Genomic DNA, 18,873 nt, shown 5'->3' with positions numbered 1-18,873 from the left:
ATACACTGGCTAAATTGTCAAGGTGTAACAGGGGAGTTAGACAAATCAGATGATGGATACATGAACACTTAAAAGTCACTGAATATATATTGGAGTTCAATTACATCAATCATTAAGAAATACAGAGTATGATACTGTATGGTAAATCTGTGAGGAGTGGGCAGTTCTCAAAATCTGAATGACTGTGCAAGGAGGAGACTAGTAGTGATAATTTTGTCACCCGTTTCTTAATTTAGTCATTTTTAGTTTAAAGGTATAGTGCCACTGGGTTTTTAAAGATTGAAATCATAAAAAGATTTCTTTTTGGCACCACTGTTTTATTCCGTAGCATTTTGATAAGGGATTCATTATATGATGTTGCCAGTATGATTAAAATTCATGCTGTCTAGAAACGAGTTAGAATTTCAACACCTGAGTAAGTGGAGTTGATACCAAAAGGCTCTATTTTGGTCTCATCTGACCACATGACTTTCTCCTATGCCTCGTCTGGATCATCCAGATGGTCATTGACAAACTTTAAATGGTTCAAACGTGCTAGCGTGAGCAGGGGCACCTTGCATGCACTGCAGGATTTTAAACCATGGCAGTGTAGTGTGTTACTAATGGTAGTCTTTGCAACTGCAGTCCCATCTCTTTTCAGGTCATTTACGATCTGTGTAGTTCTGGGCTAACTTCTGAGATCTTGCATGGAGCCCTAGACCAATGACGATTGACGTCATCTTGTGTTTCTTCCATTTTTTTTTTTTTTAATAATTACGCCAGCAGTTGTCTTCTGCTTGCCTGTTGTCCTGTAGCCCATTCCAGCCTTGTGTAGGTCTACAATTTTGTCCCTGGTGTCCTCAGACAGCTCTTTGGTCTTGACCATGGTGGATAGGTTGGAGTGTGATTGATTGAGTCTTTGGACAGGTGTCTTTTATACAGGTAACGAGTTCAAACAGGTGCAATTAATACAGGTAAAGAGTGCATAATAGGAGGGCTTCTAAAAGAAAAACTAACAGGTCTGTGAGAGCCAGAATTCTTGCTGGTTGGTAGGTGATCAAATACTTATTTCATGCAATAAAATGCAACTTAATTATTTAAAAATCATACAATGTGATTTTTTTTTAAATATATTTTTTGTCTAGATTCTGTCTCTCACAGTTGAAATGTACCTACGATAAAAATTACAGACCTCTCCGTTCTTTGTAGGTGGGAAACAACAATATCGACAGTGTATCAAATACTTATTTTCCCCATTGCAAAGCCAAACAAAGCCAACGCTTTTCAGAAAAACAAGAAAATTAACATTGAGTTTATCTTTTACAACTGTATTACAAGAGTTTTCAAACGTTTCATTGCGTAGCACTTTCATCTTGCATATATCTGTTCAGTGGCCTCGTTACAATAACATTAATTAGTCGCTTTTGATTGCTAAAGTAGTGCTTGTGTTTTTAATAAATAATGGTCTGGGTTTTCAAACGTTTAATTTTGCTGCACATTCACCTCACATATGATCGACTATTGAGTGGTTTAAAGAAGCAGTTTACTCCCATTTTGTGTCTGGTGTAGCCTTATAAATAATGTGGCAATTAAATTAATTTTGCTTCTTGTTGCATGAAGGGATATATATATATATATATATATATATATATATATATATATATATATATATATATACAACCCCTGGAAAAAATTATGGAATCACCGGCCTCAGAGGATGTTCATTCAGTTGTTTAATTTTGTAGAAAAAAAAAAGCAGATCACAGACATGACACAAAACTAAAGTCATTTCAAATGGCAACTTTCTGGCTTTAAGAAACACTATAAGAAATCAGGAAAAAAAAAATTGTGGCAGTCAGTAACGGTTACTTTTTTAGACCAAGCAGAGGAAAAAAATATGGAATCACTCAATTCTGAGGAATAAATTATGGAATCACCCTGTAAATTTTCATCCCCAAAACTAACACCTGCATCAAATCAGATCTGCTCATTAGTCTGCATCTAAAAAGCAGTGATCACACCTTGGAGAGCTGTTGCACCAAGTGGACTGACATGAATCATGGCTCCAACATGAGAGATGTCAATTGAAACAAAGGAGAGGATTATCAAACTCTTAAAAGAGGGTAAATCTTCATGCAATGTTGCAAAAGATGTTGGTTGTTCACAGTCAGCTGTGTCTCTGGACCAAATACAAACAACATTGGAAGGTTGTTAAAGGCAAACATACTGGTAGACCAAGGAAGTCATCAAAGCGTCAAGACAGAAAACTTAAAGCAATATGTCTCAAAAATCGAAAATGCACAACAAAACAAATGAGGAATGAATGGGAGGAAACTGGAGTCAACGTCTGTGACCGAACTGTAAGAAACCGCCTAAAGGAAATGGGATTTACATACAGAAAAGCTAAACGAAAGCCATCATTAACACCTAAACAGAAAAAAACAAGGCTACAATGGGCTAAGGAAAAGCAATTGTGGACTGTGAATGACTGGATGAAAGTCATATTCAGTGATGAATCTCGAATCTGCATTGGGCAAGGTGATGATCCTGGATCATATTCAGTGATGAATCTTGAATCTGCATTGGGCAAGGTGATGATGTTGGAACTTTGGTTTGGTGCCGTTCCAATGAGATTTATAAAGATGACTGCCTGAAGAGAACATGTAAATTTCCACAGTCATTGATGATATAGGGCTGCATGTCAGGTAAAGGCACTGGGGAGATGGCTGTCATTACATCATCAATAAATGCACAAGTTTACGCTGATATTTTGGACACTTTTCTTATCCCATCAATTGAAAGGATGTTTGGGGATGATGAAATCATTTTTCAAGATGATAATGCATCTTGCCATAGAGCAAAAACTGTGAAAACATTCCTTGCAAAAAGACACATAGGGTCAGTGTCATGGCCTGCAAATAGTCCGGATCTTAATCCAATTGAAAATCTTTGGTGGAAGTTGAAGAAAATGTTCCATGACAAGGCTCCAATCTGCAAAGCTGATCTGGCAACAGCAATCAGAGAAAGTTGGAGCCAGATTGATGAAGAGTACTGTTTGTCACTCATTAAGTCCATGCCTCAGAGACTGCAAGCTGTTATAAAAGCCAGAGGTGGTGCAACAAAATACTAGTGATGTGTTGGAGCGTTCTTTTGTTTTTCATGATTTCATAATTTTTTCCTCAGAATTGAGTGATTCCATATTTTTTCCCCTCTGCTTGGTCTAAAAAAGTAACCGTTACTGACTGCCACAATTTTTTTTCCTGATTTCTTATAGTGTTTCTTAAAGCCAGAAAGTTGCCATTTGAAATGACTTTAGTTTTGTGTCATGTCTGTGATCTGCTTTTTTCTACAAAATTAAACAACTGAATGAACATTCTCCGAGGCCGGTGATTCCATAATTTTTGCCAGGGTGGGTGTGTGTGGGGGTATGTGTGTATATATATATATATATATATATATATATATATATATATATATATATATATATATATATATATATATATATATATATACGAGGTCTATTAGATAATAAACTGACCCTTTTATTTATTTATTTATTTTTAACTATATGGATTTGAATGACGTGCGATTCCACCAATCATGCTTGAACCCTCGTGCTCATGCGTGAGTTTTTTCACGCGTCTGTGACGTCATTTCGCTGTGGGCAGGCCTTGAGTGAGATGTGGTCCCGCCCTCTCGGCTGAATTCCTTTGTTTCACACGCTGCTCGAGACGGCGAGCGTTGCTTTATCAAAATTTTTTTGGACCTGTGAGGAATATCCGAGTGGACACTATTCGAGAAATTAAGATGGTTTTCGGTGAAAAGTTTAACGGCTGATGAGAGATTATGGGGTGTTTCTGTCGGTGTAAGGACTTCCCACGGAGCGGGATGTCGTGCAGCGCTTCCAGGCGCCGTTGTCGGCCTGTTTCGACCTGAAAACATCCTAATTTGAAGCTTAATTCACCCAGGACGTCGTGAGAGAACAGAGAAGATTCAGAAGAGGCCGGCATGAGGACTTTATGCGGACATTCCACTGTTTAAGGACATTTTTTAATGAAAGACGTGCGCGCAAATTCGCCGAGTCGTCACGGAAACGACTTGGCGAATCTGTGTGCGGCGCGACAGGAAAAACACCTCCGTGTTGAAACCCATTTGTAAAATTCAGGTGGCTTTTGATGGCTTTCAACAAGTGAGTAACTGAGAAATTGTTTAACAGCTTGGGCATGTTCCAACTTGCCCGTTAAGGTTTCCAACGGAGGTGTTTTTCCTGTTGCGACCCCCCGCGGTCGGGTCCGGCCCGACATGCGACTCTGCCCACACGTTCTTTCATTACAAAATGTCCGTTAACAATGGAATGTCCGAATAAACTCCTCATGCCGACTTCTTCTGAAAGTTCTCTGTTCTCTGACGACTTACTGGGTCAACAGAGCCTGAAATGTGGAAGTTTTCAATTTGAAACGGCGAGACGCTGCCGCCTCGAAGTGCAGATCGCCGTCAGGCGCCGTGGGCCGTCCTTACGGCGACACTACCGGACCAAAATCTCTCATCAGCCGTTAAAATTTTTACCGAAAACCAGCTGAATTTATCGAATGGTGTCCACTCAGTTGTGCCTTACAGTTTTGAAAAAATTTTGATCAAACAAAGCAGCAGTCTCTGAGCCATTCCTAAACAATGAAAAAATCTCACTCAAAGACTGCCCACAGGCGAATGACGTAACCGACAGGCGTGGAAAAAACTCTCGCATGCCCATGAGGGTTCAAGCATGTCTGATGTAATCACACGTGATTCAAATCCATATGGTTTTTGAAAAAAATAAGGTCGGATACTTTTCTAATAGACCTCGTGTGTGTGTGTGTGTGTGTGTGTGTGTGTGTATATGTATATGTATGTATGTATATATATATGTATATATATATATATATATATATATATATACACACACACACACAAAATAGGAGTAACCCGCTTCATTAAAGGGGTAAATATATTTTCCCCTTCATGCAACAAGAAGCAAAATTGATTAAAGAGAGAATTACAAGTTGTACTGGAAATACTTATTCCAGTACAACTTGTATGTAATTTATTTTCTCTTAAAGAGAGATCTTTGGACAGGTACAACTAGGGATGTCCCGGTCAGGTTTTTTTGGCCCCGATCCGATTCCAAGTCATCTGATTTTGACTATCTGCCGATACCGAGTCCCAATCCGATACTTTAAAAAACTGAATGAACAATGAACAAATGCTAAATATATAATAATTTCATTTTAATCACCTTATTTTATTATTTATCATTTAAACAGTGCACTTCTCCTTGAGGTAGCTTGAACAATCAAGTAATAATCTACCAGACTTAAAAAATGTACAAATTTCCATGTTATTTTGTCTAAAAATAATTGTCCAAGGTTCCGTATGTTAAACAACAAATTATCTAATCTGAAATAACAGGTGGTTTTAATTTATAGATGAAAGGTTTCTAAAGAACCATTTATTGATTTAGCTATTTTAATTACAAGTGTTCTAAACTTTTTTTAAACAGTAATCAGAAATTTTGAGGTAACAAACAACAACAATAAAAAAACATTTCCAAGGATTTTTCTTCAGACATGTGGTTTCTGCACTGATCTGTGGTTCAAATCCCCGCCTGACTGGAAAATCACTAAGGGCCCTTGGGCAAGGTATTTAATCCCATATTGCTCCCGGTGTGTAGTGAGCGCCTTGTATGGCAGCACCCTGACATCGGGGTGAATGTGAGGCATTATTGTAAAGCGCTTTGAGCGTCTGATGCAGATGGAAAAGCGCTATATAAATGCAGTCCAATTACCATTTGTACAGATCAGTGGTTTCTGCCACTAGTCTTCCATGTTATGGCCCGACGCGTCGTTCCTATTGGACAGCGCAAAGCTACGTCACAGCTCAGAGCATTGAAAGTTCAAAAGTCAACTTGAAAAGTAAAAGTAAAAAAAAAAACTTACATTTGAGTCCCGACAGTCCTTAGTGTACCCCTCTGATGCTTTATCAGTGTTCAACAAGTTCAGAGCAGCGCAGTGAACGTGAATGAAGACGGAAGCTCTTTAAGACGCGCTCCTAAATGTGATGAGTGCGCACACCATCTCTTGCTCCGTTTTGCAGACAAACGATCACAGGACAATTTGTTTTTTCTTTTTGTTAATCAGATGACAGATCGTCGTCCTGAGGACTTGGTAGCACCGGGTCCTGCTGCGCACGGAAGGATGACTGAGCAAGGTTTTCGGTGGAAAAGTGTCCATCATCCTCTTGTCATTCCATCGAGGCGTCAGGCTGAGCGCGTAAACACACAAACAGCAGTTCTGCGAAAGAAACTTTGCGCGCCTAACTCCCCCCGCCTCTGTCCGGTTGAACTTGTGTTTTTTTCTTTTGTTCAATTAAAAAAAAAAAATTGGGTTGAACTTTGACCGCGTCAGCCTGCCGACAAGCGGCAGTGCGCGCTCCCGTCAGAAGCGTCATGTCAAAAGCCGAGCTAAGCGATGCTTCTGACGCCTCTAAAAAGCAACTTGTCTCACGCCTCTGACGCTTCCAACGTGTGTGAGGCCCATTAATCTGCAGTAATGAGCTTGAAATAGCGCTGATCAAAATAAGGATAAAATCTATATTGGGTTCCTGATCGGGATGCAACATCCGATTTCGATCAAGTCTGAAACCACGTGATTGGGCCTGATTTACGATCACGTGATCGGATCGGGACATCCCTAGGTACAACTTGTACTCTGGAAAATACGGCACATGGTAGAACTCTAAATCAGCTAGCACTTAAACTACAGTAGAGTTTTCTTTATATATTTTTCTTCTGTGGATTATACAGTCAAAACATGGCCAGGCGGTGCTTCTCAGCCGCTGCAGGACTGCTTCAACAGCACCGACTGGGACATCTTTGAGGATGAGGACCTGGATGTGTTTACAGACACTGTACTGTGTTACATTAAGAACTGTGTAGATACGGTCACAGTGGAGAAACGCATCTGGGTCTACCCCAATCAGAAACCCTGGATGACCAGGGAGGTGAAGCAGCTCCTGAGGAAGAGAAACTCCACCTTCAAAGCTGGTGATAGGGCTCTCTACAGCACAGCTCGTGCCAACATGAAGAAAGGCATCAGGAAGGCCAACGAGGATTTCAGAAGGAGGATTGATGACCATCCAGGCAGCAACAACAGCAGGCAGGCATGGATGGCGGTCCAGCACCTCACCAACTACAAACCCGACATCAGAGCTGCTGAAGGTGGCACTGCATTGGCAGCAGAGTTAAATCTCTTCTTTGCTCACTTTGAGTCTGTGACACCAGGAGCAGCCATGTCACCGCCAGCGGCCAAGGGTAACTTGGGCATGGGGTGAGGCGCACACTGAGGGTTGTCAACCCACACAAGGCCACGGGCCCTAACGGCGTTTCCAGAGAGGTGCTGAAATACTGTGCAGACCAACGTGCCCGGATTTTCACCAAAATCGTCAACCGATTTCTGACATAGTCTGCTGTCCCATCATGCCTGAAAACCTGCACCACAGTCCCAAGAAATCTACTATTACCAGCCTCAATGACCAGGCTGTTGCACTCACACTGGTGGTGAAGTGTTTTAAAAAAACTGGTTAAAAGTCATATGTCATTCATAACCCCCACTCAAGACCCATCCCAAATCACTTACAGGTCAACCAGTCAACAGAGGATGCCGTGACCGCTGACCTCCACACCACACCGACCCAGCTGGAGCAACAGGGTAACTACACCCGTCTTCGTGGATTGTAGTTGAGCATTCACCACCTTCCTCACCATGGTCTCGTGAGGAAACTGGTGAACCTTGGTCTACTTCATTCCACATGAGTTTGAATTAAGGTCTTTCTCTCAGATCGCTCAGAAAGAGTCAGGATTGGCCCCCATATATCCACAGCTCTCACACTCAGCAGCGGTTTCCCACAAGTCTGCTGCTTGTCACCCTCTACACCTCTGATTGCACCCCAGTCCACACCAGCAACACCTTCATTAAGTATGTGGATGACATCACAGTGGTAGGCTGTATCACTGAAGGAGATGAGTCTGATTACCGGGAGGAGGTGGAACAGCTCATGGTGTGGTGTAGAAAAAATAATCTACTCCTGAACACATCCAAAACCAAGGAGCTAATCATAGACTTCAGGAGAAAAAAACCCAGACATTCAGCATATTATCATTGGGGACTTCTGTGGAAAGGGTCAGGGACTTCCATTTCCTGGGCGTCCACATAGATGAGAAACTGACCTGGGACAGGAACAACACACACATGGTAAAGAAGGCACAGCAAAGACTCCATTTTCTGAGAATCCTTAGGAAAAATAACAAACCAGAGATTGCTCGTGTCTTTTAGTGCTGTACCATGGAGAGCAACCTCACATACTGCCTCTGTACGTGGTTTGCCAACTGCACAGGGATAAACAGCAAAGAGCTCCAGAGGGTTACCAAAATGGCAGAGAAGATCATTGGGTGCCCTCTACCCACTGGGTGACCTTCATGGTTTTTACTGTCTCAGGAGAGCCAACACCATCCTAAAGGACTCATCCCACCCGGGCCACTCTCTGTTTGAGCTACTGCCATCAGGCAGATAGTACAGGGCCATTAAAGCAAGTGCAAATAGATTGAAAAACAGTTTCTATCCAACTGCTGCTAGAGCTTGGAATACCACTGGAACCAAATAGCCATATCACATGCCACACTTGAAATGAGTGCATTATTTATTTTTGTGCAATATCCAGAGTTTTGTATATAGTTTTCTCTCTTTTTTTTTTTTTTTTTTTTTTTTTTAATGAACCATCACCCCAGTCTGAGGTCAAGCGCACTCTGGAGCAGGTTTTCATCCAGGATGTCTCTACACATTGCTGCATTCATCTTTCCCTCAATCCTGACTAGTCTCTCAGTTCCTGAAAAATATCCCCACATCATGATGCTGCCACCACCATGCTTCACTGTAGGGATGGTGCCTGGTTTCCTCCAAACATGACACCTGGCATTCATGCCAAAGCATTCAAACATTGTCTCATCATACCAGAGAATTTTGTTTCTCATGTCTTGAGAGTCCTTCAGGTGCCTTTTGGCAAACTCCAGGCGGGCTGCCATGTGCCTTTTTAATAGGAGTGTCTTCCGTCTGGCCACTTGACCATACAGGCCTGATTGATGAATTGCTGCACAGATGGTTGTCCTCCTGGAAGATTCTCCTCTCTCTGCAGAGGAATGCTGGAGCTCTGACAGATCGACCATCGGATTCTTTGTCACCTCCGCTAACTAAGGCCCTTCTCCCCCGGGCGCTCAGTTTAGATGGACGGCCAACTCTAAGAAGAGTCTTGGTGGATCTGAAATTCTTCCATTTACAGATGATGGAGGCCACTGTGCTCATTGGGACCTTCAAAACAGCAGAAATGTTTCTCTACTCTTTCCCAGATTTGTGCCTTGAGACAATCCTGCCTCAGAGGTTTACAGACAATATGTTTGACTTCATGCTTGGTTTGTGCTCTGACATACACAGTCAACTGTGGGACCTTATATGGAGGCAGGTGTGTGCCTTTCCAAATCATGTCTGATGAATTTAATATACCCCAGGTGGGCTCCAATTAAGCTGGAGAAACATCTCAGGGGATGGTCAGTGGAAACAGTATTCACTTGAGCTCAGTATTGAGCTTTGTGGCAAAGGCTGTAAATAAGTATGTACAAAAAAAAAACTTTTTATATCGTCATTATTGGGTACTGTGTGCAGAATTTTGAGAAAAAAGTTCGTGTATTTTTGAATAAGGCTGTGACATAAAATGTGGAAAAAGTTTAGCGCTGTGAATCCATTCAGAATGCACTGTAAAAGGCTGAGCCAAATGATAAATACGCACTGCACTCCGATACTGATTATCTCACTGTGAATGTGGGTCTTGGAGACATTTTAATCAGTCACGATCTAATATCATATTGCACACCCTTTGATATAATTCTTACTTTGCTCCTGTTCAGATTTATAACATCATAGCAAGAGACTGTTGGAGTGGACTAAGAGGACAACCTATCTCATGCTATTAAAGAAATTGATGAAAGGATGTATATTGAGGGACAGTTGGATCACCACCAAAATTTTGCCATTTTGTCCTTCATCTCAGTACCATTTATTCAGAAAATGTACTCACCTGTCTCACATGTTTTGAGTTCTGTCATCTACCACCCTTCTCTCTCGGTTGGCGATGGTAGCCTTTAGACCATTGATGGGCAACAAGGGCCGGCACACTGCAAGTTTTCCTTGCAACCAGTCACCTCAGCAGGTGGGTTGCTGATGAGCTTCTCCCCTGAACATAAACACCTGATCATTAATGAAATCACCTGCTGAGGCAATTGATAATAAGCAAAACCTGCAGTGTCTCGGCTCTTCATGGCACATGATTGCCCACTCCTGTTATAGACTTTAGGGAATGAAAAATAAATGATCAATTATGTTGAACCTTTATGTAAGCTTAACTAAATTTTAATTGTAGCAAATCTGCTTTGAATCCCAATATACTGTTAAAAATCTATGAATTTGTTTTTCTGTTAACTCACTGGCCATATGTGTATAACTGTCTGGACCTGTCTGTCACTCCTTCAGTAGGATGCAAATAAACAAAAGCATGCATTTTGTGTTTATGCATTTAGACGTAATCGATTTGACAGTGAGCCAGAAGCAAAGAAGAGTCGCCTTGCTCCTCACAGTTCTGGGTTTGAGCGTTACCCAAAGAACTTTAACACAGTTCGTCGAGATCAGCCACCACCTCAACGAACTGAGCTTCGAGATACTGACCACAGAGAGGAGAGACGGCCTGTGCTGGTGCACAGTCGCCCTGTTGCATCCAGAACTGCGATGCCAACCATTTCACACAACCGCCCAGGCAGAGATGGAGGGAATGGATGGAAGAACGATAACCGCATACACGCCAACAAGGGGGAGATACGGTAAAAATTATTTACGTAAAGAAGTAGCATTAGCTGTTCACAGTTAACTTTCCCAATAAGTAAAAGCTAAATTCTGTTGTGCTCATGCTGTTTGTCGTGTCTTTTCAGGAGTGGAGGGATGCGTCTGCATGCAGAGCGCTCTGAAAGAGATGTCCCAGTGCTCAGAGGGCCCTCAAGCAGCCGTGCCAGGACTGGGTTTAATGACCGTGGAGGGGGAAGACCCATAGTGATGGGTGACCAGGTCAGTCTACACATTTTTATTTTAATTGAGGGGTGGTGAGTTGGGGGTGGGGTTATATTGTCTGTACAGGGTGTTCATTAGGCCCAGCAAAATGTCTTGTTTAACTCCTGAATCAGTATGAATGCACAACCATTTAAATTTCTAGTGAATGCAGCTTTTTTTTGTAGAACCTACTTCTGTGTTGCTCTTCAGTGTGTCACAACAAATGTCTCGTCCACAAGTCAGTGTCTTTTTTTGTTGTCGGCACTCCAGCAAGTGTCTGACACACAGATGTCAGGATCCAGCTGTGGTTGTGTCTTTATACCTTATGCATGCAAAGGCTGGGGGGGGGTTTACCTGGTGGAGTCCCTTTATACAGAGAGTTACGATATGACAAGCTGAAAAAATATGGTCACGTGACTCGTGTAGCCATCTTGGGACCAATTTCGTGTTCGTTTTTAGCTACCTGCATGTACAACCCCTGACAAAAATTATGGAATCACCGGCCTCGGAGGATGTTCATTCAGTTGTTTAATTTTGTAGAAAAAAAGCAGATCACAGACATGGCACAAAACTAAAGTCATTTCAAATGGCAACTTTCTGGCTTTAAGAAACACTATAAGAAATCAGGAAAAAAAATTGTGGCAGTCAGTAACGGTTACTTTTTTAGACCAAGCAGAGGGAAAAAAATATGGAATCACTCAATTCTGAGGAAAAAATTATGGAATCATGAAAAACAAAAGAACGCTCCAACACATCACTAGTATTTTGTTGCACCACCTCTGGCTTTTATAACAGCTTGCAGTCTCTGAGGCATGGACTTAATGAGTGACAAACAGTACTCTTCATCAATCTGGCTCCAACTTTCTCTGATTGCTGTTGCCAGATCAGCTTTGCAGGTTGGAGCCTTTTCATGGACCATTTTCTTCAACTTCCACCAAAGATTTTCAATTGGATTAAGATCCAGGCTATTTGCAGGCCATGACTTTGACCCTATGTGTCTTTTTGCAAGGAATGTTTTCACAGTTTTTGCTCTATGGCAAGATGCATTATCATCTTGAAAAATGATTTCATCATCCCCAAACATCCTTTCAATTGATGGGATAAGAAAAGTGTCCAAAATATCAGCGTAAACTTGTGCATTTATTGATGATGTAATGACAGCCATCTCCCCAGTGCCTTTACCTGACATGCAGCCCCATATCATCAATGACTGTGGAAATTTACATGTTCTCTTCAGGCAGTCATCTTTATAAATCTCATTGGAATGGCACCAAACCAAAGTTCCAACATCATCATCTTGCCCAATGCAGATTTGAGATTCATCACTGAATATGTCTACCAGTATGTTTGCCTTTAACAACCTTCCCATGTTGTTTGTATTTGGTCCAGAGTTTAGACACAGCTGACTGTGAACAACCAACATCTTTTGCAACATTGTGTGATGATTTACCCTCTTTTAAGAGTTTGATAATCCTCTCCTTTGTTTCAATTGACATCTCTCATGTTGGAGCCATGATTCATGTCAGTCCACTTGGTGCAACAGCTCTCCAAGGTGTGATCACTCCTTTTTAGATGCAGACTAACAAGCAGATCTGATTTGATGCAGGTGTTAGTTTGGGGGATGAAAATTTACAGGGTGATTCCATAATTTATTCCTCAGAATTGAGTGAGTCCATATTTTTTCCCCTCTGCTTGGTCTAAAAAAGTAACAGTTACTGACTGCCACAATTTTTTTTCAAGATTTCTTATAGTGTTTCTTAAAGCCAGAAAGTTGCCATTTGAAATGACTTTAGTTTTGTGCCATGTCTGTGATCTGCTTTTTTTCTACAAAATTAAACAACTGAATGAACATCCTCCGAGGCCGGTGATTCCATAAGTTTTTCCAGGGGTTGTATATAGAGTTTATTTATTCACTGAAAATGCCGGGTTGTTGTGCATTTGGATGCACAAATATACATGACAAGGGTTTCAAGATATACAGATTCCCTTCAGATCCCAACAGACGTAAAATTTGGGAAAATAGCCAGTGCGAGATAGGAGCCGACTTCATCATTTTCGTGTGTGTGTGTGAGAGTGTGAGAGATTGCACCTGTACATGGATTTGTTGCTGATTGTGGTTAACTGATTTAAAAAAAAAAAAAATGTCCGGATTACTTAACGCGCACGTGCCAAACAATGCAGCAACAGCCTGTTTGATTTCCTTTGTGTTCTGTTGAATTTGTCTTTGGGTCATCAATCCAAATCTTCAACAAAAGTTACAAAATGTTCCACTTGGACATTTGATTTTCTGGCCACTATCTTGTGATGGTGATTTCATAATTGAGTTTTTGCTGTTCCTGGGTTTTCAAAACGATGTACAATGACTAATTTGTCTTGTATGCAATCAGTGATGATAGCATTATTTGTTTTGATGTTTGGCTAAATAATTATATCACACATTAAGTGGAATTTATCAATTACTGTGTAAACCTCTGATGAGACTGCTTCAGTGTCACTTAGTGTCAACATAGAGGAACACTGTTTCCCCCTAATTATTTTGAGGACTTTATTTCTTGGGGGAAAATGTAATTATCTCGCTGGAGCTCATCATCTTAAATTTGTCACTGTCCAAACTTCCCAGCTAGATTTGGCATTGCAGTGGTACTAACTACTCATTTTTAACGTGTCCCCTCCCAGCTGGCTGGTCAGAGCAAAGTCTGATGTAGAGGAATGGTGTGTTTATCGCTATTGTCTAAATTGTGTTCAACAAACTTCTTACTACTCACATTTTAGTCTAATTATTTTAGTGGTTCGCTATTGCTTTTAACATTCTGGTTCATTGTATATTATTTATTAAATAATACAGTTATATATTTCAGTGGATTGCAGCAAAATAACATACAGTAAGAAACGTTTTCAGTTCACTGCACTTGTAACTGTAGAAGCATCTTGAAGTTACGTAATTTGGAAACACCCGGTGGAATTGTTCACTGCAAACGATGGCTTTGTCAGAGATCATTTTAAACAGAAGGCAGTGTCGATCTGCTGGTTGAATTTTTGTTTTTCCTCTAAATTACAGTATGAATGATTCAAGTTGAATGCTGGATACTGAACTCAAGTATCAAAATGGGTGTTATGCTCCTTCAAAGGATCATGAGATAAACACTGAATATGTCTGCAGCCATTTAGCTCTGGCCGCCAGGTGGTGGTGGAACGCCACACCAGGGATCAGGGAATGAGGAAGGATTGGCACAGTGGAACAAGTTCTCAAAGCGGAGGTTTCATGGAAATCCGCAGAATGGGACCCACCCGAAGCACTATGATGGCTCCATCCTCAAGGTATGTCAAGTTGCACACTGTAATGTGCATTCAGAGTGCCCACACTTGTGCTCAGATCACAAATTTGCGAGAGAGAAAAGCAGATCGTTTTACTTTTTATTGTGTTTTCAGATCAAAAAGGGGAGAGAGGAGAACCAAAAGAGCAAAGAATGGTTGCTCAGGGCTGTACAGCAGTACAAAAACGGAAGCATAGACACATAAAAAGGTTACATCTGGCGAGATACGGGTTCCATTTTCCCAGGTTTTTTAACATTGTTCAGTTCTTAATCTCAAGGTGTAAGTTAATTTTTCTAAACAATATATTTCATCCACAATTGCTCTCCAGGCATCATTTGATGGTGAGTTTACCTGTAGCCACTTCCTGTGTGATGGCTTTCTTGCTTGCAGGCAAAATTATTTTGTAAAAGTATTTGTCTTGAGATTTTAGTCCATCTGGAATTTTGCCCAGGAACATGGTGAGAAAACAACAACGAACTTCAATACCAAAAATTGTCCTTATTTCTGTTCAACTCTTGCCAGTAAGGATGAATTAAAGGGCATTCCCAAAATATATTAAAGTGGTCAGCCTTGGGTTAGCCACATTTTCTCCAACAGTCCATCTGTCCCTGGGAGGCTCTTTGCTTAAATATCAGATTTGGAATCAGAAAATATCACATTTTTAAAATTTCCAACAAAATTGACCTAATTATATGTCATTTTAATTACTATTCATATAGAAATTTCCCCAAAATCAAATCACTAAACAAAATAAACCCCAATAATAAAAGAACAGATTTCAGTAATAAAAATTAAAAAATTTTAATAATAAAAATTGCACTATAGCGATGTACAAAAATCTCAAATTAAGTTAAATTAATTAATAACACAGTCTGGTCCGATGCAAATTATATATGATTTTTCCTCTTCAAGAGGCACTTTTTGACAGGTGTGACTTATACGCCGTTTGTTTGATTTCTTTGTTAAAATTTTAATTATCCCTATTCCACAGACCACCGTTCCTTCCTGTTTCATCCCAAATAGCAAATTGGGGAGCATTTTGAAGCATCACAGTAATTTTTGGTCCATTTTTTGTCAGTCTTGAGCAAACTTGGTTTATGCAATAGTTACGGCCAACATCGGCACCACTTTAGATATTGGGGTGAATTTTACAAACTGTTGAAAAATTTCATCCCGATTCGCCAAAACATCTTCATTACGTGCTTTCTTCCATGTGTTCGTAGTCTTAACAGGTTCAGACATCTGTAAACAAAGTAGTCTTAATGAGTACAGCTTGATACTTGTTTGATTGTGCTCCATTGGGGTAATATTTGAAGTTTGTTGTGGTTCTGGCTGAGAATGCAGCCGGGAGCAGCTTTACTTTTTTTCCAAGTGGTTGACAAGTATATGCTTTATAAGCCAGCCAGTTGCCAGGTCTGTACTTTATAAGCCAGCCTGATAAGAGTAACGCTGGAGTAAGCCATTTCATCCTGTTTTTGCATTTTTTGTGGACCGTGGGGGATTGTAATAGAATGGTGGCATGTGGAATAGGGGTGTAACCTGGACATACCTGAAGAAATCATTTCTCCTCAGGTTCCATACATCTGAGAGGCAGTATTAGTCCAAATCACCGTCACAGGTGATAGTACAAAAAGCTTTTCCGGAAAATATTCACAGCACTTTGCTTTTTCCATACTTTGTTATATGTTACAGCCATATTTCAGAATGGGGTAAATTTATTTTTTTCTCTCAAAATTCCACTCACAACACCCCATAATGAAAACATGGAAAAAGTGAACTTTTTTTTTTTTTTTTTTTTTTTTGCAAGTTCATTAAAAATATTCAGAAGTCACATGTATGTAAGTATTCACATGCTTTGATCAGTAGTTTGTTGATGCGCCTTTGGCAGCAGTTAAAAACAAAGAGCTGGATATGTTAAACAAAAGTGGGAACAAGAACTAGGTATGGATATTTTAGGTTATCCAGTTCTTAATGATGTAAAAATCCTGCAACTTGGTGTGATAAAAGATGATGTAATTATTCCAGAAGCCTGGTATCTTTGTAAAATACTACTTGTTGCTTGTAAAAAGGTGATAACCAAGAACTGGTATAAACTGGACCCTCCAAGTCTGAAACAGTGGACAAACTTAGTGAAAGAAATATTTTTTTAATGGAAAAGATGACCTTCATCCTGAGGTGTAGAGGAGAAGACTTTACTAACACGTGGGCAAAATGGATGTCCTACACAACATGGGGAAAGGATGCTGCCTCCGTGTGATTCAAGTTTGGACTATCGCAAACAAATTATGCAATGCAGTTTAAAGAGGATGTGGTATACCCCCACAGTGTAATTTTTTGTTTATGTACATGTTCTTTAAAATAAGTTTTAAAAAAAGGTAGAAAAAATTCACTGTACCATTGTCATGGAGGAGGAGGCTATCTATACAGATTAAAACAGTTTTTTGTACCATGCTGTAAACATGTTTATTTCTGTTCTAAAATTAGACATTTTAACACAAAAGTCCAACTGTAATGTCTTCTGTTTTGGAACCAGCCAGCCTCAAGAGGCCAGTCAAGGAACTGAAACTTTTTGTTCTTCTGGTAGGGGTTCTTGTGGGGCCATCAAAGTTTACTGCTTGGTAACAACTGACTTTATTTTACAAAAACAATGGTCAAACCACAACAAACTTTATAAGGTCAGCAAATTGCTATCTACACATCTCTGATCACCTTTGAGCAGAATACGAGAAAAGATGGAAAAGGACAAAAAGACAAGCTTTAAAGTGTGTAATGGCCATGTTTATAAAAAATATTAGAAATATATGTAACTACTATAACTACGTTAAGCTTGATTTTTACCCGAGGCCAAAATATGGCCATCGGCTATTGAAGAGGACTTTGCGTCTGTCCGTCCGTGCTCAGCGTACGTCTATTCCTATTGCTGCCAGGGTCTTCAAATTCACAGGGAACATTCTTGGGACACAGACCTTGGACAAGTTCAAAGATGGCTAACCTTGACCTATTCAGAGGGGTCAAAATATCACATTCTTTGTACATACTGTTTCACTGATTACATCCTCATACGGCTGAGGGCATTTTAGCATGTCATTTGTTTAGTTTTTGTTTTTTTGTTTTGTTTTGTTTTTTTCATACCAGTTTGACACCAAGGTTTTCTAAAGTTTTCTTTGACCTACAGACCAATTCTCTAAAAATAACATTGTAATCTGTGAAGGACTTAACTTTTTGATGTCTGCAAACTGACAGATGGAGGCAGTTGTGTAACTTGTGACGTAGGCTCAGATCACCACTAAAATTAGCTTTTTTCCCCTCATTCCAAGAACGACCTCCATTAAAAAATTTATCCATAAAACATGTTTATCTTGAGTTTGCAATCAAACGGGGGTGATCACATAAATGCCGTCCTCCTTTCAGTTGGCAGAGGTCAAAAGTGATGACGGAATAAATGCAATGATGTTTGTGTGCTCACTAACTTCGACTCCTTTCTTTCTTTGTCTGCCTTCAGTCATTCTTCGTCTGGCATGAGCCGAATTGTACAGATCACCAGCAACTCCGTTGCCAGTAGTGATAACATGGGGGGATTTAAGCCCTTCAAAGGAATGCAGCGCCAATTCTAACAGCAGCCATGTTGTACCAGGGAGAAGCACCTCACAAATGTATACTTGCGTTTTTTTCCCTACTGTTAGCACATTTGTGACCATAAACACTTTTTAAATTGTTTTTTCTCAGTGTAGGATTTTCCCAGCAGTTCTGCTGTTACCATACGTAACCTTGTGCACAAGTTGTGTTTAGAACGGCATTGTTCAGCTTATGTCCTTCCAGCAGTTTCATGTGACATTATACTTTATTCTGTAAATTGTGCGTGTAAAATTTTTGATAGCCTTTCATTGGCTTTTTTCTTTTTTAATTATATTTTTTGGTCTTGTTTCAAACTTAAGAAGTTCATAATGAATGAAAATGCTCTAAATACTTTTTTATGTTTGTGTGAATGTCATCTTTGATAAAAGTTCTTGTTTGCTGAAATGTTGAACTGTATTACAGTGGATACTGTAAATTCAAGGCGAGTGTGGTCACAATGCTTTTGTCTCTAAAATAAAATGACATTCAAAGCTGTTATTGTAAGATTCAATCGATGTGTGTGTGTGTGTGTGCGCGGGGGGGGGGGGGGGGGTGTCACATTAGGGGCGTCACATTAGGGCCATATATAATTCATTCAAAGTACAACATTTTGATCTAAAGTTGTATAGGGTGCATCCGGGAAGTATTCACAGCGCTTCACTTTTACACACTATATTACAGCCTTATTTCAGAATGGAGTAAATTCATATTTTTTCCCCACAAAATTCATCCAGGATGTCTCTGTACGTTGCTGCATGCATCTTTACCTCAATCATGACTAGTCTCC

General features: G+C 40.2%; 1 protein-coding gene across 2 annotated transcripts in view; it reads left to right on the top strand.

Annotated features, from left to right (window-relative positions):
- Positions 1–18,594, top strand: part of sltm (SAFB-like, transcription modulator) — a 68,099-nt gene extending 49,505 nt beyond the window's left edge. The window contains exons 17-20 of one of the 2 annotated variants that reach the window (XM_034190131.1): positions 10,637–10,933; positions 11,045–11,174; positions 14,317–14,474; positions 17,974–18,594. In XM_034190131.1, coding sequence (XP_034046022.1) covers positions 10,637–10,933; positions 11,045–11,174; positions 14,317–14,474; positions 17,974–18,085 — 697 coding nt within the window. In that variant the 3' untranslated portion in view covers positions 18,086–18,594. Of the gene's footprint in view, positions 1–10,636; positions 10,934–11,041; positions 11,175–14,316; positions 14,475–17,973 lie in introns of both variants that reach the window. The other variant, XM_034190121.1, reaches the window with a different exon arrangement.
- Positions 18,595–18,873: the final 279 nt, after the last annotated feature.

This window comes from Thalassophryne amazonica, chromosome 2 (genome assembly GCF_902500255.1).
Source record: "Thalassophryne amazonica chromosome 2, fThaAma1.1, whole genome shotgun sequence".
Taxonomy (NCBI): domain Eukaryota; kingdom Metazoa; phylum Chordata; class Actinopteri; order Batrachoidiformes; family Batrachoididae; genus Thalassophryne; species Thalassophryne amazonica.
This window is presented reverse-complemented; position numbering and strand designations above follow the sequence as displayed.